This window comes from Anomalospiza imberbis, chromosome 26 (genome assembly GCF_031753505.1).
Source record: "Anomalospiza imberbis isolate Cuckoo-Finch-1a 21T00152 chromosome 26, ASM3175350v1, whole genome shotgun sequence".
In the NCBI taxonomy this organism is placed as follows: domain Eukaryota; kingdom Metazoa; phylum Chordata; class Aves; order Passeriformes; family Viduidae; genus Anomalospiza; species Anomalospiza imberbis.
The window spans coordinates 2,903,934-2,928,409 of NC_089706.1; the positions used below are offsets into that span (position 1 = coordinate 2,903,934).

The following is a 24,476-nucleotide window of genomic DNA, read 5'->3' on the forward strand; positions in this document are numbered from 1 at the left end:
GGAATGCCATGGATTGAGCTGGGCAGGCTGGGAATGGCATGGATGGTGCTGGGCAGGGTGGGAATGGCATAGATAATGCCCATCAGACTGGGAATGTCATAGAGAGCACTGGGCAGACTGGGAATGCCATGGATTGAGCTGGGCAGGCTGGGAATGGCATGGATGGCACTGGGAAGGTGGATGGGACAGTCCCCATGGAGGGCAGCCGGGCCAGGATGCCCCCTGTGCCCGGTAGGAACGTGCCAAGGGGAGCCGTGGATATTTGGCAGATGGATGCCACATTCCTCGGGGTTAGTTGCTCCTGAATTACTCCACTCTCCAGCACAGAGTGTGAAGGACACAAATCCCTGCTGGTGCCACCTGGGAGAGCTGCTGGGGGGTGCTGGGTGGTGGCACAGGTCTGGGTGATATCCCGACCAAGGAGATGTCCCCAAACTCCAGCTGCAGATGGGATTTTCCCCAAGGGAATGGGAATGGCAAAGGACACTCAGCCCTGCTGGCCATGGAGACACCGAGTGAAGACCCCCCCAGCTCCCTCTGCCGTTTTGGGGGTTGCTCTGGGGAACCCCCCCAGCCCCAGCTCTGTTAAACCAGGCCTGGAGCTCGGAGCAGGGAATGGCCAAACTCATCCCAGCTGCTCCATACGGGGTCAGATCCTGGTGTTTGGGATGGGAGACACTGCTCAAAACCTTCAGGAGCTTCCAGCTGCACCCCTGGCCCCTCTCCAGGCTGCTGTGCCCTCCCTGGCAGTGCCCAGCCCGAGGTGGGGGTGCTGCATCAGCCCCGCAGCTCCCAGGGTCTCCTGACCTTGGGAAACTCGGTGGGAAATTACTCCAAAGGCAATAAAAATGTTCTTGAATGAACCCCGAGGGCACATTCCCCCCACCCCAGCCCCACAATCACCCTCCCATTTATGGGATTTGTTCAGGGCGCTGCTGTCACCCCAATCCAGGGGACACCCCACAAACTCCAAACAGCTTTCCCCCAAAACTGGAGATTTACCGCCTCATTCCCTGTGGGATTTTGGCTGCCAGGGCACTGCTGACCCCGGCAGGCCCCAGGGCTCAGCCCCACGGGGCTCTGTCCCCATCCCTGACGTCTTTTCCCACGCAGGACCCGTGTCCCTGCGTCACTCCGGGGAGCCTCGTGGCCGGCACAGGTTGCGGGGAGGGAGTGGGGTCAGGAGCTGCAGCGACGTGAGAGGGCCTGGCAGGGAGCCCGTGGCCATAAATCCCTGCCCGGGCATCCCGCGGGTTCTGCCAAGCTCCGTCCCCCACAGGGAAAAGCCGCGGCTGCAGCAGGACTTCAAAGGAAAAGGGGTCCCAGGATGTGGAGCCATGGGGATCCCAATTTCCAGCCTCTTCTGATCCAGGGCAGCCACATCTGTAGGATCCCAGAGGATTTGGGATGCTCTGGGCATAGCTGGACCACTCTCCTGTGCGGGATCCAGAGCTGGGAAGGGCAGTGGGATGGGGGATCCAGAGGGGCACAACCCTTCCCTGCCACTGGGGTGGCCCCAAAACCCCCTGGGATGGGAAATGGAGGGAAAACAGGGAAAAGAAACTTCCCCAAAGCCATCAGGGAGCCAAGGGCTGCTGCTCTGGGGTGGCCACTGGGGTGGCTGTCCCAGCTCCAGGGCTCTGGGATGTCCCCAGTGCTGGGAAAACCCCCCCAAGGAATTCCCCAGTCCCCTCTGCTGCGATGGAAAAGGCTTAAAAAAACGGGAAAAGTGGTTTTGAGTGGGGTCAGAGGGACAGGGACATGGGAGGGAAGGGGACAGGGACATCAGGTGGCTCTGGGACAGCGCTGGGTTCATTCCCAGCCCTTCAGATCCGCAGGGAGGATCCTGAACTCTTCCCATGCAGCCCCAAAACATCTCCTAAGTGGAGTTTTCAACCACAGGAGGTCCCAGGGCACCAGGGAAAGGCAGGAGTCCCTCACTGGATCCATGTGGGGAAACTTACTCCAAAATCCCGGGGTTTTATCCAATTACAGATCCTGTCAGGAGCAGCTCCTCTGGAAATAGCAGGGAATTTTCATGGTATTTTCCTGCCTGTTTTTCAGGTAGAATGGAAGGAAACCTTTTCCAGAGACAACAATCACCTTCCCCATGGATAAACTTGTTCCTCTCTCCTGCCAGGCGTTGTGGGTGCTTTCCTTAAAGTAAAATCCAAATTTTTTTAGCTCTTCCCGCTCCAAACAAAATCATTGGGAAGTTTGGCAGAACAGCTTTGATTTCTCGAGGGATTTTTTCTGGAGCAGCACAGAAAAAAGGAGGTGAATTTCTGCTCTTCCCTGGCGTTTTCCACACTTTTCTAATCCAGGATTTTGCTGCTGGGGAAACCACATAAGGCTCGTGAGGATCCTCATTCCGGGTGACCGAAAAGCTCCGGCATAAAAAAACAACTTTTGGGAAGGGCTTAGGGGAGGCTCTGGATGGCACCAGCACCAGGGGAATTCGGGGATTGACGTCAGGGCAAACCCAGAGATTGTGCTTAAAACCAAAACCCTGCCAGAGAGAGGATTTACGGGGCTGGGGGGGAAAACATTCCCAGGAAAATTCTTCCAGACCTCTGGCTGAGGGAGCTCACAGCCCTTTCCTGTGGATCCTCCCAGCCTGGAGAAGCTGGGGCTGCCCCATGGAAGTGTCTGGGAGGGGTTTGGTGCCACCTGGGATAAGGGAAGGTGTCCCATGGCGGGGAGTGGGATGGGATGGGCGTTAAGATCCCAAAAAACCCAAATAATTTCATGATTCCGGGATGCCTCAATGCCGTCCTGGGCATCTCCTCATCCTCGGCTTGGTTTTGCCAGCAGGGTGAGGTGATGGCACCTCCCAGGGGACATTTCCTGCTCCTCCATGCTTGCTTCCACAGGGATGGGGGCTCCAAACCTTGGGAATCTCCTCATCCTGCACAAGCAGCCTCTGGGAATCTTCCTCCTGGGACAGCGCTGGGTTCATTCCCAGCCCTTCAGATCCGCAGGGAGGATCTTGAACTCTTCCCATGCAGCCCCAAAACATCCTTTAACTGGAATTTCCAGCCACAGGAGGTTCCAGGGCATCAGGGAAAGGCCGGAATCCCTCACTGGATCCATGAAGGCCTAAAAATGAATCCTCACCAGGAAAAGTCGGGGATTTTCAGCTGGAGCAAACAGGAGTCGAGGCGCTGAGGAGGCTCCAGCCATCCAGGCTCCTGCCAGGAATCTCATTTTCCCATCCTGCTGCCATCAAAGCACGCAAAGGCTGCGATCCCCGTCCCCGAGCTGGGATCTGGGGGCCCAGATGAACCCAGAGCCCCTCCCAGCCCTGGTTTCACCTGGAGCACACCTGGGCTGGTGACAACAGGCACAGCCTGGTGACAACAGGGACAGCTGGGTGACAATGGGCACAGGCAGGTGACAATGGACACAGTGGGGTGACAACAGGGACAGACAGGTGACAATGGGCACAGACGGGTGACAACAGGGACTGACAGGTGACAACAGGCACAGGCAGGTGACAACAGGGACAGGCAGGTGACAATGGGTACAGCTGGGTGGCAACAGGCACAGACGAGTGACAACAGGCACAGCTGCGTGACAAGAGGCTCAGACAGGTGACAATGGGCACAGGCAGGTGACAAGGGGCACATACAGGTGACAACGGGTACAGCCGGGTGGCAACAGGGACAGCTGGGTGACAACAGGCACAGGCAGGTGAAAACGGGCACAGACAGGTGACAATGGGAACAGCCGGGTGACAATGGGCACAGCTGGGTGACAAGAGGCATAGACAGGTGACAAGGGGCACAGCTGGGTGACAATGGGCACAGCTGGGTGACAAGAGGCACAGACAGGTGACAATGGGCACAGCTGGGTGACAATGGGAACAGCCGGGTGACAATGGGCACAGCTGGGTGACAAGGGGCACAGCTGGGTGACAAGGGGCACAGCCAGGTGACAATGGGCACAGCTGGGTGACAAGGGGCACAGCTGGGTGACAATGGGCACAGCTGGGTGACAAGGGGCACAGACAGGTGACAATGGGCACAGCTGGGTGACAAGAGGCACAGACAGGTGACAATGGGCACAGCCGGGTGACAATGGGCACAGACAGGTGACAATGGGCACAGACAGGTGACAATGGGCACAGCTGGGTGACAAGGGGCACAGCTGGGTCACAAGAGGCACAGACAGGTGACAAGGGGCACAGCTGGGTGACAATGGGCACAGACAGGTGACAATGGGCACAGCTGGGTGACAAGGGGCACAGACAGGTGACAATGGGCACAGCTGGGTGACAAGGGGCACACCTGGGTGACAATGGGCACAGACAGGTGACAATGGGCACAGCTGGGTGACAAGGGGCACAGCTGGGTGACAAGGGGCACAGACAGGTGACAACAAGCATGGCCAGGTGACAACAGGCACACCTGGGTGACAACAGACACAGAGCCACCATCTTCCATGGGGCTCCGGAGGGAACAGGTTCAGCTCAAAGTCATTAATTAATTCCTGCACGTTAATGAGGAGCAGTTTGATGAGGTTAATTAAGCTCCAGCTTCCCCGTCGCTCCTGAATCCTGGCAGCTGCTGAGGTCTCCACGCTGCTCTCCTGGCACAGGAACTGGGGCAGCAAAAACTCCTCAAAGTCACCTGGGGTGACACTGGGGGAGCTCCCACCCCGGGAAGGACCCTGTGCCACCCCCAGTGCTGGCCATGGGAATGTCCCTGTGCCACCTCCCGCCATGGGAATGTCCCCATGCCATCTCCAGCCATGGGAATGTCCCTGTGCCACCTGCAGTGCTGGCCATGGGAATGTCCCTGTGCCATGCCCAGCCATGGGAATGTCCCTGTGCCACCCCCAATGCTGGCCATGGGAATGTCCCTGTGCCACCTCCCACCATGGGAATGTCCCCATGCCATCTCCAGCCATGGGAATGTCCCTGTGCCACGCCCAGCCATAGGAAGGTCCCTGTGCCATCTCCAGGCATGGCCAGGGGAAGATTCCGGTGTCACCTCCAGCCATGGGAATGTCCCTGTGCCACCCCCAGCCACGGGAAGGTTCCTGTGTCACCCCCAGCCATGGGAATGTCCCTGTGCCACCTGCAGTGCTGGCCATGGGAATGTCCCTGTGCCATGCCCAGCCATGGGAAGGTTCCTGTGCCACCCCCAGCTATGGCAATGTCCCTGTGCCACCCCCAGCCATGGGAATGTCCCCATGCCACCCCCAGCCATAGTAAGGGCCCCGTGCCACCCCCAGCCATGGCCAGGGGAAGGTTCCTGTGCCACTGCCAGACATGGAAAGATTCCTGTGCCACCTCCAGGAACAGCTGTGGAAATGTCCCTGTGTCATCTCCAGCCATGGGAAGGTCACTGTGCCACCCTCAGCCATGGGAATGTCCCTCTGCCACCACCAGCCATGGCCACGATGCCTCCTGGTGACATTGGGAGGTGCCAGCGCTGGGACAAGCCCTGTGCCATGGGAAAGGAGCAGAGTCTGAGCTCGCTCTCAGACAATTTTTTATTAAATTAAATCTTTCACAGAAAAGAATTAAATAACCACAAGAACTCCAGAATCCAGCCTGGTACAGCCCTTGGACCCCGGAGCCCGGCTCAGGAGCTCCGTGGGACGGTGAGGGGACACTGTCCCTGCTGGGGGATGGCTCTGGCCAGCACTGAGGGTCCTGGGGACAAAAGAGTCACCAGCTCTTGGGGACAGCCAGACCTGGGGCTCTCTCACCCTGTCCCACCGCAGCCACTCGGCCCAGAACTGGTCAGGTCACACCATGGAGCCGCTGTCCCCCATTTTCTGCAGGAGCTGCGACAGGGTCAGACCAGGATTAGCAGGAACATCCACCTGGTCAGCCCTGAGGACACCACGGTGACATTTCCCGTGCAATCCCGTCCGTGGGGATGGATCCCAGCCAGGGACTGCCCACCCCGAGGGGTCCCCAGCCCCCTCTCACCTGGCTCAGCAGGGGGATGTTTGCCAGCGAGCCCAAAAACCCGAAAGCCACCGGGAAGAAGCTCCTGTGTGGACACAAAAGGCCCCGCTGAGCTCTGGGGAGCATCCCCCGAGCCCAGGCTTCATCCCGAGGATCCCATCCCAAGGATCTCATCCCGAGGATCCCATAATAAGGATCCCATAATGAGGATCCCATGCCAAGGATCTCATCCCAAGGATCCCATCCTGAGGATCCCATCCCAGAGATCTCATCCGCAGGAACCAATCCCACACCTGAAGAGGGAGATGAAGCCATAGGCCTCCAGCAGCATCCCCAGGATCGGCCACCTCATGAGGACCACGATGAGCCCCCCGAAGAAGAAGCTGGTGCCCTTCAGCTTGGCCCGCTGGAAGAAGAAGGTGAAGGTCCTCCGGAAGCCGATGATGAAGACCAAGCCAGAGAGGAAGAGGAGCTGGGAGGAGGGAGGGGAGAGGGTCAGGGCAGCTCCTTGATCCGGCTGTGGGGACACCCAGCCCGGCCCTACTCACGTTCCCAAAAGCCAGAAGCACCGAGTCAAAGTACAGGAGGATCCCAAAGAGGAGGAAGAAGAGGCCGAAGCCAACCAGGCCCACTCCGATCCCTGTGGAAAACGGGTGAGCAGAGGCAAAGACTCCACACCTGGGGTCCCAGCACCTCCCAGTCCCGTTCCTTCCCAAAAATACCTTTTGGGCTTTTCCCCCAAACCTGAGGGCCAGCCTTTACACCCAGGCCAGACCTGGAGGAGGCTGTTGGTGCCCCAGAGACCACCGAGGGCACCAGATGAATCAGGAACCACCAAGGAAAACTCAACAGGAAATCCCTGCCCAGCCTTTCCCTGAGCCTTTCCCTTTCCCCTTTCCCTCCAGGAAAAGCTGGAGATTTCCCTTTCCTCAGAAGATCCTGGAAAATCTCCCCACCCTCAGCCCATCCCCTTTTTCACCTCACCCCTCCCTGCCCCAACCACCCCATCCAGGGGGATCCCAGCTGGGACTGGGATCTGCCAAATGTCCCCATGGTGCTCCCAGATCCCGAATTCCTGCCGGGACGGGAATTCCCGCTGGGACACGACCACCCTGTGCCTACTTACGCTGGAAGTCGCTCAGGGACACCATCTTGGCGGTGACGGGGCTGGGCGAGGCCGGGTGAGGGTGGCCCCACTCGCAGAGTGACCCTTGGAAAAGCCCTTTAGTCCCCACGTCATCCTGGGAATCATTAACAGCCTGGGAACGCCCACGGTGCCACCTCCGGGGGACACGGTGGCTCCAAAAGTGACACGGTGGCTTCGGGGATCATGGTGGCTCCAGGGGGGATGTGGTGGCTCCAGAAGGGATGTGGTGGCTCCAGGGAGGATGTCATGGCTCCAGAATGGACACGGTGGCTCCAGAAGGTCACGGTGGTTCCAGGGGGACTCAGTGGTTCCAGGGGGGATGTGGTGGCTCCAGGGAGGACACGGTGGCTCCAGGGTGACATGGTGGTTCCAAGGGGGTGGCCCCAGGTGGACACGGTGGCTCCAGGGGGGATGTGGTGGCTCCAGAGGGACATGGTGGCTCCAGGGAGGACACAGTGGCTTCTGAGGGGCACGGGGCCTCCAGAAGGGACATGTTAGCTCCTAAAAAAACAACGTGGATCCAGAGAGGAGATGGTGGTTCTAAAAGGGACACGGTGGCTCCAGGGGGACACGGTGGCCCCAAGGGGCACACGGTGGCTCCAGAGGGATGTGGTGAATCCAGGGGGACATGGTGGCCCCAGGGAGGATGTGGTGGCTCCAGGAATCATGGTGGCTCCAAAGGGACATGGTGGCTCCAGGGAGGACATGGTGGCTTGAGGGGCGACATGGTGGCTCCAGGAGGGATATGGTGGCTCCAGGGGGGATGTGGTGGCTCCAGAAGGGACATGGTAGCTCTAGGGAGAACACAGTGGCTCCAGGGGGACACGGTGGATCATGGCCACCAGACCCTGCTGGTTCTTCCCTCTCTGTCCCAGTGGAATGAATTCCCTGGGATGGAATGGATCCCTAAAGTAGGAAAACCAGCGAGGTTGTGACTTCCCTGGGGTGGCTGAGTGGCACCGAGGGGACAGCGGAGGTCCCTGCAGTGTCCCCTGGAGTTGCAGCTCGTGTGGATTACCACGGATCCCATGGATCCCAGGCTGCTCCTTGGGAAAGGAGAGTTTTGGGAATCTCCCAGCTCCCAGGATTTGCTGGTCGATGTGGGAATGTCGGCTCCTCCAGACCCAGGGTCCCGGCATCACCTCTGTCACCCCAGAGCCATCCAAACCCAGCTGTTCCCAAAATTTATCCAACAAACGGCCCAGAGATGGGAATTCTATCCCCAGGCAAGCACCAAACCCAACCCTAATGGGAAAACAAATCCCAAAAAAAAACAGAGAAAGGGAGGAGGAGCAGCTGCCTCTGGAGCCCCGTCACCCCCTGCTTATCCAACCCAACATTAAAATCCACATCCAAGCTCACCCCTGGGAAAAAAAAGACAGGAAAATGTCGTTGTTTCATAGATATTTTTATTTCTCTACCGCTAGGAAAATATCCCAGAAAACCAAAGCCCTCCCGTCCCACCCTCTCCGAATGCATAAATAGATTTATTTATTTATTTTATCCCGATGCAAATCCTTTCCGGGTTAACAAGTCACTGCTTTATGAAGTGTTTATGAAAAATAATAACCAAAATAAAATGAATTCATTGAGGTTTGGTTTCCTTTTTTTTATTATTATTATTGGGTTTTTTTTTTAAATAAAAGAAAATCAAATCGCGGCCGGGTCACACCTTGGCGACAGCAGCTGGTGGCCTTGGGAAGGCCGGGATGGGAGCTTTGGGTCCCAGAGATGGGAATTGCTGCCCCACAGCCACCCCAGGATGTCCCCAAGGTGTCCCCAGAGTAAGGGGGGGTCTGCCCCAGTGACCCGAGAGGGGACACAGGGAAATAAACTCATCCTCTCTTCAAACTTACAGTCTCTGAATATTTTATTTTAAATAAATTTGCTTTTAATAAAAGCAGAAAAAAAATATATATTTTTAAATATTTTTTTCCTTTTTTTTCCTTCTTCTTTTTTTTTTAATTTTTATTTTATTTTTATTTCCTCCCCCTCTGATAATTGGCAAAGAATCTTTTTTTTTTTTTTTTTTTTTTTGTTGGCGGGGCTGGCACCAACAAATCCTGCAGAGAAGAGAGAGCTCGGCACGAGCTTCTTCCCGGGAAAAGAAGAGGAAAACCAAATATAGATATATATTATAAATGTAGAATTTCCATCAAACATATATTAAGGCATGTAAATAGCAAAATAAAGGGCCAGCTTTATGAGCTAAAGGAGCTGAGGGGGGCTCGGGAGCGGGATTTAGGGCTCCAGGGATCCTACAAGTATTGCTAAGTTGGGATTGGGATGCAGGGAGATCCTGGGGGTTTGGGATCGGGCCAGGAGGGATGGATGGGATTTGGGATTTGAGATCTGGGGTTTGGGATCCAGCTCCTGGCTCCATCTGCCCTGCCACGCTTGCATCCTTCCAGGGATTCTGCTTCTTTCCCACCCTCCAGGATGATAAAGAAAAGGGGGAATTTGCTACAGGAAATCCAAACTGCTGGAAGGGGCTGGAGAGCCGCAGGAAGAGATTTTGGAGGGTGGCAGTGGGTCTCCAGGTGACCCTACTGTCCCCAAACCCCTCCTCAGCACCGTCCCCACCCTCCAGAGGGGGGTCTCTGCCGACCCCACAGCTCCCTTATCCCGCCTGGCGCCCCAAATTCCCTGCTCTGCCCCCATCCCACATCCCCATCCCTGCCCAGAGCTCCCGCTCCGTGTGTGGAGAGCCCTTGGAGCGCCCTGGGCACCCCCGTGTCCCCCCAGTGCCACCTCCATCCGTCCTGTCCCCTCTTCCTCCGGCTGAGCCGCGGGGGGTGACACAGAGGGGTTCCAAAATCAGAGCTCAGGGAGGGGACACGGCGCCCGAGGAGGAGCACCCAGGTGGCAGGTGGCAGCACCATCCGTGGTGGGGACAGGCGGGTCCCCACCCCAAGAGCCCCATCACAGACCTTGGGGGACTGTCCCAGGAGTCCTGTGCTCGCCACTGGGCTGGTGGCTGCTGTCACAGCTGTCCGGGTGTGTCCCTGTGGCCGCTGTCACAGCTGTCCAGATGTGTCCCTGTGGCCGCTGTCACAGCTGTCCGGGTGTGTCCCTGTGGCCGCTGTCACAGCTGTCCAGATGTGTCCCTGTGGCCACTGTCACAGCTGTCCAGGTGTGTCCCTGTGGCTGCTGTCACAGCTGACCGGGTGTGTCCCTGTGGCCACTGTCACAGCTGTCTAAGTGTGTCCCTGTGGCCGCTGTCACAGCTGTCCGGGTGTGTCCTTGTGGCTGCTGTCACAGCTGTCCGGGTGTGTCCCTGTGGCCGCTGTCACAGCTGACCGGGTGTGTCCCTGTGGCCGCTGTCACAGCTGTCTGGGTGTGTCCTGGTGGCCACTGTCACAGCTGTCCGGGTGTGTCCTTGTGGCTGCTGTCACAGCTGTCCGGGTGTGTCCCTGTGGCCGCTGTCACAGCTGTCCGGGTGTGTCCTTGTGGCCACTGTCACAGCTGTCTGGGTGTGTCCCCGTGGCCACTGTCACAGCTGTCTGGGTGTGTCCCTGTGGCCACTGACAGCCCTGGGGGCTCCTTGGGGACGACCCCAGCCCCCCCCCCCCGTCCCCGTGGGACGGGGCTCCCGTCGGTGCCACATCTCCCGCTGGTGTCGCCGCCGGAGGGAGGGAGGGGGGTCCGGGAGAACCGAGGACGGTGGCGCGAGGTTCGGTGTCGCCTCAGGAGGGGACTAAAACGTGGCCCCGTGGAACTTGGTGGCGCCGGCAGCAGCCAGGGCTTGAGCTGGGTGGGGGGACAGGACAGAGGGGCTGAGCTGGGGGGGCTCCACCCCGCGCCCACCCCCCGTGGGAAACGCGGCCGGGATTTGGCTCCAAGGAGCCGGGGGAGGCTGGGACCCCCCGGTTTTCATGCTGGGGCCCCCCTTTTTCCACCCTGCACGGCCCCTTGGCCTTGGGGGCTCGGCTTTAGCGGGGGGACACTCGGTCCATGGAGGAGCCGGGGCTGACGTGGCAGCGAGGGGATGGAGGGGATGACGTCAGAGAGAAGAGGTGCTTACGTCACAGGCTCACACCCGCATGAGGTGGCTGCCGTCGGCCCGGGGCGGCTCGGACGAGAGGGGGTTGGTCGGTGGAGTCGGGGAGGCTGGGGAGGTGGGAGGGCTGGGGGTAGCGCACTGAGCTGGAAACGAGAAACGGGAGAGGGGAGTGAAGGACGCGGGAGAGGGGAGGGGACAGCGCGGAGGGGACAGCGGGGCTGGGCAGGGCCAGGGAGGAAAGAGAAAGGAAAGGGGGGAAGCAAGCGCTGGTAGGGCAGAATCACAGCTGGCAGGGCAGAGAGTCACAGCTGGCAGGGCAAACAGCCATGGTTGGGCAGGACAAACAGCCACGGCTGGGCAGGACAAACAGCCACAGCTGGCAGGGCAAACAGCCATGGTTGGGCAGGACAAACAGCCACAGCTGGCAGGGCAGAGCCACAGCTGGCAGGAAGGACAGAGTGACAGCTGGGCACAGCACGCACACGCGAGCTCCCGGCAGGGCTCCTCATGGACAAGGCATGGTGTGGCACCGTGGGCACCCGGGCACGGTGTGGCACCGCGGGCAGCCAGGTAGAGGATGTCACCATGCTCACCTGGGCACAGCGTGCCACCACAGTCCCCCCCAGCATGAAGCGCCACCATGCATGGCCACAAGGTGCCAGCCCATGCCACCACAATCCCTCTGGCACGGGGTGACACCACAGCTCCCTGGGCTTGGGGTGCCACCGCAACCTCGCTGCGTGGGGCGCCCCCGTGCTTGCTCAGCCACACCGTGCCACTTCATGCCACCTCATGCCACCCAGCCAGGCACTCCCACCCTCGTGCTGGAAGCTGTGCCCGGCTGGAATGCCTGCTCCATCCCAGGATCTCGGGGCAGGCAGCCCCAGGTGTGGCAGGCAGGCTCAGGAGCTGTTGGCATCACCTGTCCCCCTGTCCCAAGGCTGACCCCTTTCCTGCCCACCGAGCCCTGGCCGTGCTGCCAAATCGGCACCTGCCTTCAGCCCCTAGCCCTGCTGGCACCTCGCTCTCCCAGGGATCCACAGGGTCCGGCCCTCCAAGCCCCCGTTCCTCACCCGAGAGCATCCGGCCGCGGCGCGAGGCCTCGGCAGCCAGGGCACAGGAGATCTCGATCCTCTTCTCCTGCTCCTGCAGCTGCACCTCAGGGTCCTGGGGGGTGTCCACCTCCCCCTCGCCCAGGGGGATGACGTTCTGCAGGCTGGGAACGGCACCTGGGGTCAGCACCCCCGCCAGGACCCCTGGGATGGGATGGGATTGGGGTGGTAGGGTCCCCTGGGATGGGTGGGGAAGGGGTGGAGGTGGGTGGGTGGTCTCAGAATGGCCAGGGAAGGGATGGGGATGGGTGGTCAGTTCTGCTCAGGGTGCCCAGGGAAGCAGTGCAGGTTGCAGGTGGGTGGTCAGTGCCCCTCAGGATGATCTCTGGCACAGCCAGCGTGGGCGCTGCAGCCTCACCTGGATTTGGCAATGAGAGTCTTGATCCTTTCCACCTTCTTCTGCTTCTCCTTCATCTCCTCGGGGCTGAGGGGCGACTCGGGCTCCAGCTCCACGTAGCGCTCGGGGATCAGGACTTTGTCCGGCGTGGACAGCTGGGGACAGTGGCACGAGCTGAGCAGCTGCCCTGTGCAGGACACTGGGGACTCCAGCCCCCACTGCTCACCCCCAACAGCCCGGACACAGCTCCAGGGGACACCCTGGGGACACTCGGGGACACGCCACGCTCACCTCCTTGTTGATGTCCACGTCGTAGTGCTGCGGCTCCAGCTCCATCTTGCGCAGCCGGGCGATCTCCTCCTGCGGCGTCTCGTACACCTTGCCGGGCTCGTCGGAGCGCAGCGCGGCCTCCAGGTCCGAGATGTCCACCTCGTGGATGCTGCGGTGCCGCCGCACCTGCGAGCGACCGCGCCCCGCTCAGCGTCCTCGCGGGGTGGCGCCTTGTCGCCTGTGCCACCCCGCGGTGTCCCCGCCGCTCCCTCCGCCGGGCTCAGGGACTCACCACCTTGTAGGAGGAGGGGGTTTTGGTGCCGGGGGCGTCGGGCTGGGGGCCGGGGAGCTGCAGGCTGCGCCGCTTCTCCTTCATGGAGCCGCTCTGGTGGCGCTTCATGCGGTCGATCTGCTCCTCCACGCTCATCTTCACCTTGGTCTCGGTGGCGAACACGGCGCTCTTGGGTCTCTCCTGGGGACGAGTCCAGCCTCACGGTCACCCACTGGTGGCCGGTCACATCCTCCCAGTGCCACATCCCTGTGCCGTGAGCCGCTGGGATGTCTGCCACTCCCGGGATGCCACTCCCAGGATGTCACTCCCAGCAGAGGGAAAGGGGCTCAATTCACCCTGGAGGTCTCCGGGAGGTGGATGGTGACACATGGAGCCACAACCCTGTCCCCAGGCTCCAGCAGGGCCCCCCTCGGCTCACCCAGACCCCCCAGCCGAGCCCCCAGCCCCGCCAGCCCAGCCCTACCCGGGAGCTGAGCCCGTTGGCCAGGCCATTCCTCCTGGGCACCACCTCGTCCTCCGCCGGAGACTTGGTCCTGGGGGGGACGATTCCCACTGCAGGGACACCAGGACACTAGGATGAACCCTCGGGGACCCGGGGCAGGGTCCCAGTGCCACCCCCCGTGTCCTGCCGGGTGTCCCCAGTGCCGTACCCTTGTTGAGAGCTGCTTGTTTGTCGCCGTCGTGCTCGGACCGGCTCTGCGGGAGCCCCTCGGGCACGGGGCCGGGGAGGCTGGGCCGGGGCGGCTCCTTCTTGCTCTGCTCCAGGCCTGGTTTGGGCTGTGCAGGGGGGAAAAGGTCCCCAGTGAGCCCCAGTCCTGCCCGGGGGCCACACTCTGCCTGGGGACACCCGCTGCTCTCGGGGTGACAGATCAGGGGACACAGGGACAGGGGACACCTGCTGCTCTTGGGGTGACAGACATGGGACACAGGGACAGGGGACAGCCGCTGCTCTTGGGGTGACAGACATGGGACACAGGGACAGGGGACACCTGCTGCTCTTGGGGTGACAGATCAGGGGACACAGGGACAGGGGACACCTGCTGCTCTCGGGGTGACAGATCAGGGGACACAGGGACAGGGGACACCTGCTGCTCTCGGGGTGACAGATCAGGGGACACAGGGACAGGGGACACCCGCTGCTCTTGGGGTGACAGACAGGGGACACAGGGACAGGGGACACCTGCTGCTCTTGGGGTGACAGATCAGGGGACACAGGGACAGGGGACACCCGCTGCTCTTGGGGTGACAGCCAGACCATGGACACCCTCCATGGACACACGGACAGCAGCCAGGTGGGACCAGAGCACCCCGAAATTGTGGGGAGAGCGGCTGAGGAGCCTCTGCTCCTGCCCCTGCTGCGTCCCGTCCTGTCAGGGCTGGGCACCCACTGCTGTCCCCACAGGGAGGGACAAAGGCTCCTACAGGGTGACAATGCCTCCACAGCCTCCAGGAGCTGGGGACAGGGACATCCTGGCTCTGTGCTGGGGCTCCCGCTGCACCCCGTGCCCATGGGGTCACACAGGGGCATGAGAGCCAGCAAAGGGACATTTTTGGGGTCCTTCCCCTCTTCATCCCACGGGAGCAGCCCAGGAACTGCTGGGGTGACAGAGAGGTGTGACAACAGGGCCAGCAGCCTGGTGTGTCCCCCTAAATTCACCCTGACACCCCTGGATGCTACACAGCCACCGCTGTGTCACCCACAGCAGCTGGAAGTGCCACCTGCGCTGGCACTGTGCCCCTTCCCAGCTTGGCACAGCCACTGCTTTTCCACAGTGACACGTGCCAACCCGCTGCGAGGACACTTGCGTCACCTGTGTCCCCACACACACAGCTGAGGTGTCACCAGGAATTCCCAAATCCAGGTTTGCCCCGGAGCTGGAGGCTTGGAGCTGCCAGCGCCACACGGCGAGCGGTGACATGGAAGGACAGTGACAGAGGCAGAGCAAAGCAGAGGGGACAGCCAGGGACAACCTCCCCAGGAGGAGGAGGAGGAGGAGGGGACAATCCCTGTCCTGAGTGCGCACAGGGCTGGGGATACCAGGGGTGTGGCAGGGCTGCAGGACGTGGAGCTGTCCCTGTGCCAAGCGCCACCTCCACGCTGTCCCTGCGGGTTTGGGGCGGGCAGCTCCAGCTCCTGCCTCAACCCAGCGCTTTCCATGCCACGACGAGGAGGAGGAGGAGGAGGAGGAGGAAGGCGGCGGTGCCCGCAGGGTTCGGTACCTGTCCCCGCTTGGCCTCTCCTTGGTGCCAGGAAGGGGAGGTGGGGTAGGGCCAGAGGCGGCTCTCGCTGGGGAGCGGAGGAACGGCCGGAGGAGACTCCAGGGGCACGTAGGACTTGGGGAGGGGAGGTCGAGGCGGGCCCGGTTCCTGGGGCGGGCAGGAGCGGGAGGCGTGAGAGCAGAGAAGGAAGAGAGTTAGAAAAGAGAGAGAAACACGGCGGGAAGCATCCTGGAGGAAGGGATGGAGGAGAGGATGTCCCTCTCGGTGTCCCACATCCTGCTGCTTGTCCCCAGGGCCAGGCAGGGCTTTGGGGCTGTCTGAGTGAAGGGTTCTTGGCAGCTCCTGGGGGCACTGGTATCGCCTCTGTGCAGCCAGGCGGGGTTGGGGGGTCCCCAAATTGCGCCCTAAATGAATGTCCTGTGTGTGAAGGTGACACCAGCCCTGGGGGAGGGCACTCAGAGTGGCTGTGATGGCACCAGGAGCTGCTCCTGGAGCTCAGCAACTCCTGTCCCTCCGGACCCACAGCCCTGCAAGGACCCCAGAGTCACCAGGTGACACCAGGGCCCATCCATGTCACCAAAACGGTGCCACGAGTGCAGGCAGCTCCGTGCCCGGTGCCCAGCAGCCCACCATCCCTCCGGTGACAAAGAGGGGACACCAGGGTCACTGACCTCGCTGGGGCCTGGCTTGGTGGGCGATCCCTGGGAGCCGGAGATGAGGGAGAAAGGGCTCAGGGGGCTGGTGAGGCTGGCAGAGCTCAGGGGGCTGGCAGGGCTGTTGGAGCTGTACGTGCCCGAGGGGCCCAGGGCCACTGTGGAAGAATGAGATAATTAAAGATAATTATAAGATAATAATGGGGGTTTTCATCCTGCTGAGCAGGAGCCCATTGGGGACACCCCCTTGCAGGGACAGCCATCCTCACCTCGGTGCTTGGCCGTGTCGGTGCCTCGGGAGGGGTTGTTCTTCCTCAGCCCCTCCATCACGTCCTGGATCCGCCAGATCTCCCTCTGGATCTGCCGGTTGAGCATCTCGTTCTGGATGGGGGAAAGGCAGCGCTCGGAGGGGTCCCGGGGGCACTGGTGCCAACCCCAAACCAGGCTGAGCCCAGCCCCAAACCCAGCCACGGGAATGGAGTGGGGCTGAACCGCCACATCCAGGATTTTATCCTGCTGGAATCCCTGGACCTGCTCCCCAGAACACACCGGGGCTGGGGCAGCTGTGGGGACGCGGGGCTGCCCCCCTCGATGGCACCCAAGTGCCCATGGTGGCCACGGGTGGGGGATTTCATCTCCATGGGGACCTCAGGGATGGCAGGGGACCTGGGTGTCCAGGTTAAAGGTGGCAGGGTGACACACACACCTGGGTGTCCAGGTTAAAGGTGGCAGGGGACACTCTGACCTGGATGTCCAGGTTTAAGGTGGCAGGGGACACACACACCTGGATGTCCAGGTTAAAGGTGGCAGGGTGACACTCTCACCTGGATGTCCAGGTTAAAGGTGGCAGGGTGACACTCTCACCTGGGTGTCCAGGTTAAAGGTGGCAGGGTGACACTCTCACCTGGATGTCCAGGTTAAAGGTGGCAGGGTGACACACACACCTGGGTGTCCAGGTTAAAGGTGGCAGGGTGACACTCTCACCTGGATGTCCAGGTTGAGCTGCTCCCAGAGGTCATCGTGCAGGGTGGACACCTCGCTCTCCAGGCTCTCGTACTCGGCCGTGCTGTTTGCCAGGGCCTGAGGGGACAGTGGGGGGGGATCAGGGGGGTCTTTGGCACCCAGCACAGCCCCCCATGCTGGGGAGGGGGTGGCAGCAGAAGGGACAAGCTCTGAGGTGCCCGGGGCACGACAACAGAACCAGGAACTGAGGTGGCACCTGGGGGGTGCCTACTTCGCTTTGTCCCCAGCGAGGGACTTTGGTCCCCAGGCAGCAAAGGGGAATTCCCTGCTCGTTTTCCATCCGTGAAGGGACAAAAGGGACCCGTATCCCGCCTGTTACCGTGCTGGCCTGGGACAGCTCCACCCGGATGTTGATGAGCTGATTCTGGAGCGATTCCTTCTTGTGCAGCAGCTTCTCCGGGTAGGCGGGCTGGCTCCCAAACATCTCCAGCTCCTGGTGTGTCCCCATCAGGGCACTCTCCAGGCTCTCCTGTGGGGACAGATGGAGCCACGAGGTCCTGGCTGCTCAATAACACACCAGGAGTCTCCCCCAACTCAGAAACACCCCCAAGCTGTGGCTGTCACATCCCTGGAAGTGTCCAAAGCCAGGCTGGAGAACCTGGGATAGCGGCTATGGGGGGGAACAAGAGGTTTTTAATGTCCCTTCAAACCAGGGGTGGCAGGGGACCTGCTCACCTGATTCAGGGGTGGCAGGGGACATACACACACCTGGATGTCCAGGTTCAGGGTGACAGGGAGACACTCTGACCTGGATGTCCAGGTTAGGGGTGACAGGGGACACACACATCTGGATGTCCAGGTTCAGGGTGACAGGGAGACACTCTGACCTGGATGTCCAGGTTAGGGGTGACAGGGGACACACACACCTGGATGTCCAGGTTAGGGGTGACAGGGGACACACACACCTGGATGTCCAGGTTTAAGGGTGGCAGGGGGACACTCTTACCTGGATGTCCAGGTTTAAAGGTGGCAGGGGGACACTCACCTGGATGTCCAGGTTAGGGGTGACAGGGGGACACACACACCTGGATGTCCAGGTTTAAGGGTGACAGGGGACACACACACTCCTGGATGTAAAGGTTAAGGGTGACAGGGGACACTCTGACCTGGATGTCCAGGTTTAAGGGTGACAGGGGGACACTCTCACCTTGATGTCCAAGTTAAAGGTGACAGGGGACACACACACACCTGGATGTCCAGGTTCAACCCAAACCCTCCCGTGGTGACGTCACTTCCTCACCAGGCAGGTGCCACCACCACGTCCCCATGGAGCCACCTGAGGTGCCACCACGTACCTTCTCAGCCCGGAGCTGCTGCACCAGCCTCTCCTGCTCCCGCAGCACCTTGTTCTGCTCACAGAGCTTCCCCAGCAGCTTCTGTGCCGCGGGGGAAGAGAAAGGGGGGAGAGGATAAGAATCCCACTGGGATGCAGCCAGGATTGATGGGATTTTTGGGATTTATGGCCCTGGCTGGGGGGGTTCCAAACTTCTGCTGTCATTGCAGGGACTTCGGGGTGACAAGGGACAAAGTGGGAGATGGGACAAGACCGAAACTCAGGGGGAGATTTATATCCCTGAGGGGCACAAAGTGACGGGCCTACGGGGACAGGGGACACAGAGAGGGCACAGAGGGGACAGGATTGGCTCTTACATCGGTGTCCTGCTCGCTGATCTTGTAGGGGTGCAGGGTGTCCCTGTAGGGCTCCGGGAACTGCGTCACCTGCAAGCAGAGCCAGGGGTGAGCGCGGCTCTCCGCAGGATGCCCAGGGAAGGGGAGGCAGCTCCCAGCCCCTCCCTGCCCTCCCTTCGAGCCGGGAAAAGGAGGCCGGAGCCGAGCCCCGGAGGCGATGGATGCTCCCCATCAGCCGGGAGTCACTGGGATGAAGCCACAACCTCTCTCCCTGCTCATTCCCAGCGGGAACGATCCAGGGAGAAGCTCCGCGCGGGGTCTGAGGAGCTGCCTCGTGAATCATTTACCGCCACCATTCCAGCGGCGGGGAGCACAAAGGCAGCGCGATTGAGCTGTAATTCCACCTCGGCCGAGTGGGAGCACTGATAAAGCAGCAGCAGGGCCTGTTTACCCCCGCCCGGCTTCTCCGTGAGTCATTTTCCTTTCCTGGAAATCTCAATTACTAATGGGACCTTCAGCAATTAAGTGCCTCCCGGAGCCGGAGATGAAAGGCAGGAGATAGGCAGGAGGGGATGGATATTGCTAGAAAGCAGAGAGGGCGCTTTGGAGCCATTTAAAACTCCGGGATGATGCAAATGGATCCGGATCTGGGAAATGCCCGCGGGGCTGGAGGCAGAGCCGGGCGGATCGGGATGAGGTGGCCTCCGGGCAGGGAGCCCGGCCAGCCGGAGGAGCGTCCCAGGAACTCCTGATTCACCCTCCAGCATAGTCCTGCTGGCAGCAGATGCAAACAGGCGCCGTTTTTGTTGGAAAATCCCATCCAGGAAGTGCCCAGGGCAGCACAACCCAGGGTGGGTGGCACCGGGTGGGGGGCTCAAGCCATGTGACATTGCAGGGATGTCCCAGTGCTGGGGACAGAAGGAGCCTCCGGGGGTAGGAGAAAGGCCGTTCCCTGTCCCTGTTCCAGAAATGATTCCGTTGGTTTAAGAGCTGCATTCCTGTCACCCCACAACTCCTTGAAAACCAAGGACGAGCCAAGCCCTGCGTGTCCGGGAGTCCCGGGACAGCTCTGTCCCCAAGAGTCCCGGGACAGCTCCGTCCCCAAGAGTCCCCCGGGACATCTCTGTCCGAGAGTCCCTGGGACATCTCCGTCCCCAAGGGTCCTGGGGACAGCTCCGTGCCCACCTCGCGCTGCCAGCACGAGGATTTGCCGGCTTGGAATGACTCATGGATGGATTAGCAAAGCCTGGGATGGAGCAGCGCGTCCCCCGAGAGCGAGAGCGGGATGTGCCGGATGCCGCGGCTGCTGCGTGAGTGGCGATGGCAGGAGGTGACCCCGGGTGGCAGGAGGTGACCCCGGGTGGCAGGAGGTGACCCTGCACGAGCCATGCGGGGCCTGGTGGCCAGAGCCTTACTTGCATGTAGAGCTGGGCCCTAGGGGAGGAGGTCTCCACCATCCTGTTCACCATAGTGATGAGGGTCTCGCTCTCGCTCATCTGCGGCACACAGGGAAGGAAAGGGCACAGGTCAGCGGGGACACGCGCCTGTGCCAGCGGTGACCGGTCCAGGAGCCCTCAGGATGCCAAATGCCACCTCCTGAGATGGCCCAGGGGCTCCAGCTGTGGCCTCGCGTTGCTGTTGCTCCTTTTAGTGCGCTTTTTTGGGGGGAAAACACGGATAAAACAGAGCCAGCTCGGAGCAGATGGCACAGACGGACACGAGCTCGGACAGGGACGGCAGCGGCATGGCCTGGCACACAGACGGACACACGGACAGGCCCTGGCACTGCCCAGCGGCTCTGTGCCCAGCCGGGGCTGGCATGGCCCTGCCAATAAACTCTGGGTGCTGGAGAGGTGACTGACAGCTGGGGCTGGGGACAGCAGCGTCCCCTTTTCCAGGTGGCACCGGGAATGGCACATCCCTGCTGCCAGGCACGGTCTGTGCCACTCCACAGGGACAGGACTGTCCCCAAGCAGCGGCGCACAGCCAGTGGTGGCCGAGCTCCTTCGGTGCCAGGTGACAAAGCCACTCAAGTCACCCAGCTCATCCCAGAGCAGGACACTCCCAGGAAGCCCTGGGACAGCTGAAATCCCAAAGGTGACAACACTTTTGTCACCAAAGCGGGCCCCAAACCCTGCTGGAGCTGGAGCCGTGGGCGAGGAAGGAGAGAGCAAACAGAGCAGGAGGATGTTTGAAAAGAGGCCCCTGACAGCGTCACTCCGAATTAACTTCTCCAGAGGCCGTTGTGAGAGGAGGAGGAGGAGGAGATGCCAAACCTTTTTAGGGAGCGTTTTAAAGAGCCGCGGAGAGGCCGCGGCGCTGCCGGCGGCTGCGAGACAGCGCGGGGAGCTTTTATTGCAGCGAGAGTTCCTGGCCCCGCTCCAAGGCGGACACAGATCCTGGCCACCGGAGATTGGCAGCCAAATGGGATCTTGCCGGGAGCAGCTCCCTCCGTGCCAGCCTGGCTGCAGCTCCTGTGCCCGGCTGAGGCTTCAGACGCTGCCTGGGGGCATCACTGGGAGCTCTCCCGGCTGGATCCCCCTCTCCGCACTCCTGGGATGGAGTCAGCGCAGTTTTTTCCTCTAAAAATCGCTGGCAGAATCAGGGTTTTCCTCCAAAAACACCACATAAAGTCATGGTTTTCCTTCCAGGGTTTTCCTCCAAAACCCCCTCGCAAAATCAGGGTTTTCTTCCAAAAACCCTGTCAAAATTAAGGTTTCCTCCAAAAACTACTGACAAATCCAGGATTTTCCTCCAAAACCCCTGGCAAAATCAAGGTTTTCCTCCAGAAACCACTGGCAAAAGCAAGATTTTCCTCAATGAACCCCATTCAAAATCAAGGCTTTCCTCCAAAAACCCTGGCAATATCAAAATTTTCCTCCAAAAACCCTGGCAAAAATCAAGATTTTCCTCGATAAACCCCGTTCAAAATGAAGATTTTCCTCCAAAAACCTCTCCAGAACCACCTGAGCGCTGCTGCCTTTTGGGCTTTTGGTGCCCACCTGCACCAAACCTTTCACCCCCGAGGGGCCACCACATCACCACGGCCACGGTCCCCAGAGGTCACCTGCCACCCCTGGCACGGGGGACACCCTGGGCAAAGGGTGCCAGCCTTGGGGACAGCACGGCCACGCTGGCACCGTGCAGGTGCCCAGCAGCAACCTGGGATGTTCCAGGGCTGCTGCACCCCCTGAGCTCCAGGACATCCCCCAGAAGTGCTGGAATGTGCCCCAAAACCCCCAAAACTCCCACCACACAGAGGCACTGCCAGAGGTTGAGGGGGGTGACTTTTCTGCCGAGCCATGAGCGGCCCTACGGATGCGGAGGATGGAAGAAGCCAAACCAAAAAATAAAAAGACAGCTGGTGCTGCTGGGATGCTGCTGGGATGCCAGGTGAGGATGGATGGCAGGAGGGGACAGGGACACACGGGAGGGGACGAGAAGCAGCCGGTGAGGTGAGGCTGGCAGCCAGCTCCGCCTACCTGCTGGTCCAAATATTCTAGGTTTCTTTGCAACTGAAGGTCTAAAAGTTCATCCTGCCAGGAGCCAGCAGGCAAGAAACGAGCAGCGAAACACATAAAAGAAGAAGCAAAGCGGTTAGGGGGGAGCCTGTGGAATGGCCCCCGGGCTGGGAATGCTGCTGGGAATGTGCCCTGAGGACCCTGGGCAGCTGATTTCTTATTTATCTTTTTATTTCTAAGGAGAGCCTGCCTCCGGCTGCGGGCATGGATGGGCGGCATGGGTGGGCTGTGGTGAAATTCAGGCTTCTCCCTCCTCTGGCGGTCCCATGACAGGGTTTTGGGATCTGCGGGGACCTCCCGGTGTCACCCCCCAGCTCCGGGAGGGGACACGAGGCGGGAGAACAAAGCAGCTGTGGCCGGATGTGAGGAAGCAGAGCGGGAGAGGTTTGGGGAGTGCTGGACTCAGCCAGGGACCACCCTGGGGGTCCGAGGGTGTCCCACTGCTACAGAGGGGCCTTCCCACGTGGATTCATTTGGGAATGGCCAGGAGGGAGCGGAGACACCGAAGGCCCAGCTCTGACCCAGCACGCCGCCCCTGGAGTGCTCTGGTTCCTCCTTGGCCAGCTGAGGCAGGACCCCCCAAACTGCCCCACGTCCCCAGGATGGGGTCTGTGCGCCCCTGTCACAGCGTCACCCCCAGGGGACAGCAGGTACGTACCATTTTGTCGTGGATGGTGGGGGACGCCGGGAAGTGGTACGGGTACATCCCGGCTGGGACGGGCCGCCTGTCGCCCAGGTAATCGTACTGTGGAGAGAGGGGACCCCAGCCCAAAATCAGGGGCACGGGACAGGAGGAGAAAGCGCAGGAGAGGGACAGGGGCATCAGCGCTCCCTGCTTGGGAGCACATCTTGGGCTCCCAGAAGTTTTCGTCGAAAAACGACTGGCAAATCCAGGATTTTTCCTTGCAAACTGCCTGGCAAAATCAGGCGTTTCCTCCAAGGTTTTCCTCCAAAACCACTGGAAAAATCATGGTTTTCCTCTAAATGCTCTACATCATTTCCTCTAGAAACACCCCACCCCATGGATCCCATCCCACGGATCCCACGGATCCCATCTCATCCCCCCCCCACGGATCCCATCCCACGGATCCCATCCCATCCAACAAACACAACCAGGGAGCCTTTTCAGGGTGGCAACAGGGATCCCAAACCCCACCTCTGCCCCAAGCCACGGGCTTGGTGGCACTTTGCGGCCTGGCTGTGCACACAGAGGGGACACAGCCGGGACACGGCCACACCCCTGCCCCACCGGTGCCCACCTTGGGCGAGCTGATGGATCTGCGCATCACGAAGGCGGCGGGGTCGGCGTAAATCTCATCCCCACGGGGCGGCAGCCGCTCGAAGCGGGCGCTGGGCGAGCGCACAGGCGAGTAAACCCTGGCGGGGCCGTAGGAGCCCTGGCTGGGCGAGCGCGGCACCGAGCGCGAGCGCGGCTGCAGCGACATCCTCCGCAGCGAGCCCGAGGCCGCGTCCACCTCGTCCAGGTAGCTCGGCGGCCTGGCGGGTGCCGGCAGCCACAGCGGGACGTCCTGGCGGCCGAAGGCGGGGTGGAAGGGACCCCCGTTGCGGAAGGAGTGGCGTTTGTCCTCCAGCGCCCACGGCGGGCTGACACGCTCAAAGGCGGGCATGGAGCAGATGCTGTCGGGGCGCACGCCCAGCGGGTAGTACTGGTACTCCTCGGGGTACTGCGGCGAGTAGGGCGAGTAATAATCGGGCACCCGGCGGGACACGGGGTAAAACCTGGTGGGGCTGGAGAGGGGGAGAGAGAGGTGAGGGCCGGGCTGGCGGTGGGCAGTGCCCGGGGTGGGCAAGGACAGCAGGAATGCTGGGTGGGTGGCATTTGTCCTGCCAAGGGCTCTGTGCTCGTGGAATTCCTCCTGCCAGGGGCTCTGTGGGATCCTTCCCCCATGGAATTCCTCCTCTCTGGGGTCTCGTGGTGGTCTCCTCTCCTTGTACCCCTTCTGCAGGAACACCAAGGTGGCTTCCTGTCCTGGCATTCCTCCTCCCAGGGACCCTGTGGTGGCCTCCCCTCCTGGCATCTCTCATCCCAGGGACTCCACAGGAGCTTCTCCTCGTGGAATTCCTCCTCTCTGGGATCTCGTGGTGGCCTCCGCTCCTCGTATCCCTCCTGCAGGGACACTGAGGTGGCTTTCTGTCCTGGCATCCCTCGTCCCAGAGATCCTCTGGTGGCTTCCTGTCCTTGTATCCCTCCTCCAAAGGACCCTCTGGTGGCTTCCCTATCCTGGCCTCCCTCCTCCCAGGGACCCCCCTCTACAACCCACCCTCCTCGGCTTTTTGGGATATCCCACACCCGGCTCCGAGCTGGCACAGGGAGAGAAAGAAAAA

At 60.9% G+C, this 24,476-nt stretch overlaps 2 protein-coding genes across 13 annotated transcripts in view; both read right to left on the reverse strand.

Annotated features, from left to right (window-relative positions):
• Positions 1-5,481: 5,481 nt before the first annotated feature.
• GOLT1A (golgi transport 1A) lies at positions 5,482-7,146 on the reverse strand. Its single transcript, XM_068173171.1, has 5 exons — positions 7,050-7,146; positions 6,472-6,563; positions 6,217-6,395; positions 5,945-6,008; positions 5,482-5,796 (listed from the first exon to the last, which is right to left on the reverse strand). The coding sequence occupies exons 1-5, from the start codon at positions 7,072-7,074 to the stop codon at positions 5,758-5,760; spliced, it is 399 nt and encodes a 132-aa protein (XP_068029272.1). The 5' UTR covers positions 7,075-7,146; the 3' UTR covers positions 5,482-5,757.
• A 3,370-nt stretch (positions 7,147-10,516) lies between these two features.
• Positions 10,517-24,476, reverse strand: part of PLEKHA6 (pleckstrin homology domain containing A6) — a 42,701-nt gene continuing 28,741 nt past the window's right edge. For 2 of the 12 annotated variants that reach the window (XM_068173067.1, XM_068173068.1), the window contains exons 9-27: positions 23,390-23,879; positions 22,789-22,875; positions 22,092-22,145; positions 20,025-20,105; positions 18,631-18,699; positions 18,276-18,356; positions 17,300-17,449; positions 16,942-17,037; positions 16,227-16,338; positions 15,976-16,115; positions 15,305-15,451; positions 13,735-13,861; positions 13,548-13,636; positions 13,085-13,264; positions 12,814-12,978; positions 12,544-12,677; positions 12,147-12,289; positions 11,095-11,216; positions 10,519-10,820 (exon numbers count right to left, since the gene is read on the reverse strand). In XM_068173067.1, the coding sequence (XP_068029168.1) occupies positions 11,104-11,216; positions 12,147-12,289; positions 12,544-12,677; positions 12,814-12,978; positions 13,085-13,264; positions 13,548-13,636; positions 13,735-13,861; positions 15,305-15,451; positions 15,976-16,115; positions 16,227-16,338; positions 16,942-17,037; positions 17,300-17,449; positions 18,276-18,356; positions 18,631-18,699; positions 20,025-20,105; positions 22,092-22,145; positions 22,789-22,875; positions 23,390-23,879 (2,458 nt within the window). In that variant the 3' untranslated portion in view covers positions 10,519-10,820; positions 11,095-11,103. Of the gene's footprint in view, positions 10,821-11,094; positions 11,217-12,146; positions 12,290-12,543; positions 12,678-12,813; positions 12,979-13,084; positions 13,265-13,547; positions 13,638-13,734; positions 13,862-15,304; positions 15,452-15,975; positions 16,116-16,226; positions 16,339-16,941; positions 17,038-17,299; positions 17,450-18,275; positions 18,357-18,630; positions 18,700-20,024; positions 20,106-22,091; positions 22,146-22,788; positions 22,876-23,389; positions 23,880-24,476 lie in introns of those variants that run through there. The other 10 variants (XM_068173072.1, XM_068173077.1, XR_010993727.1 and 7 more) reach the window with 10 other exon arrangements.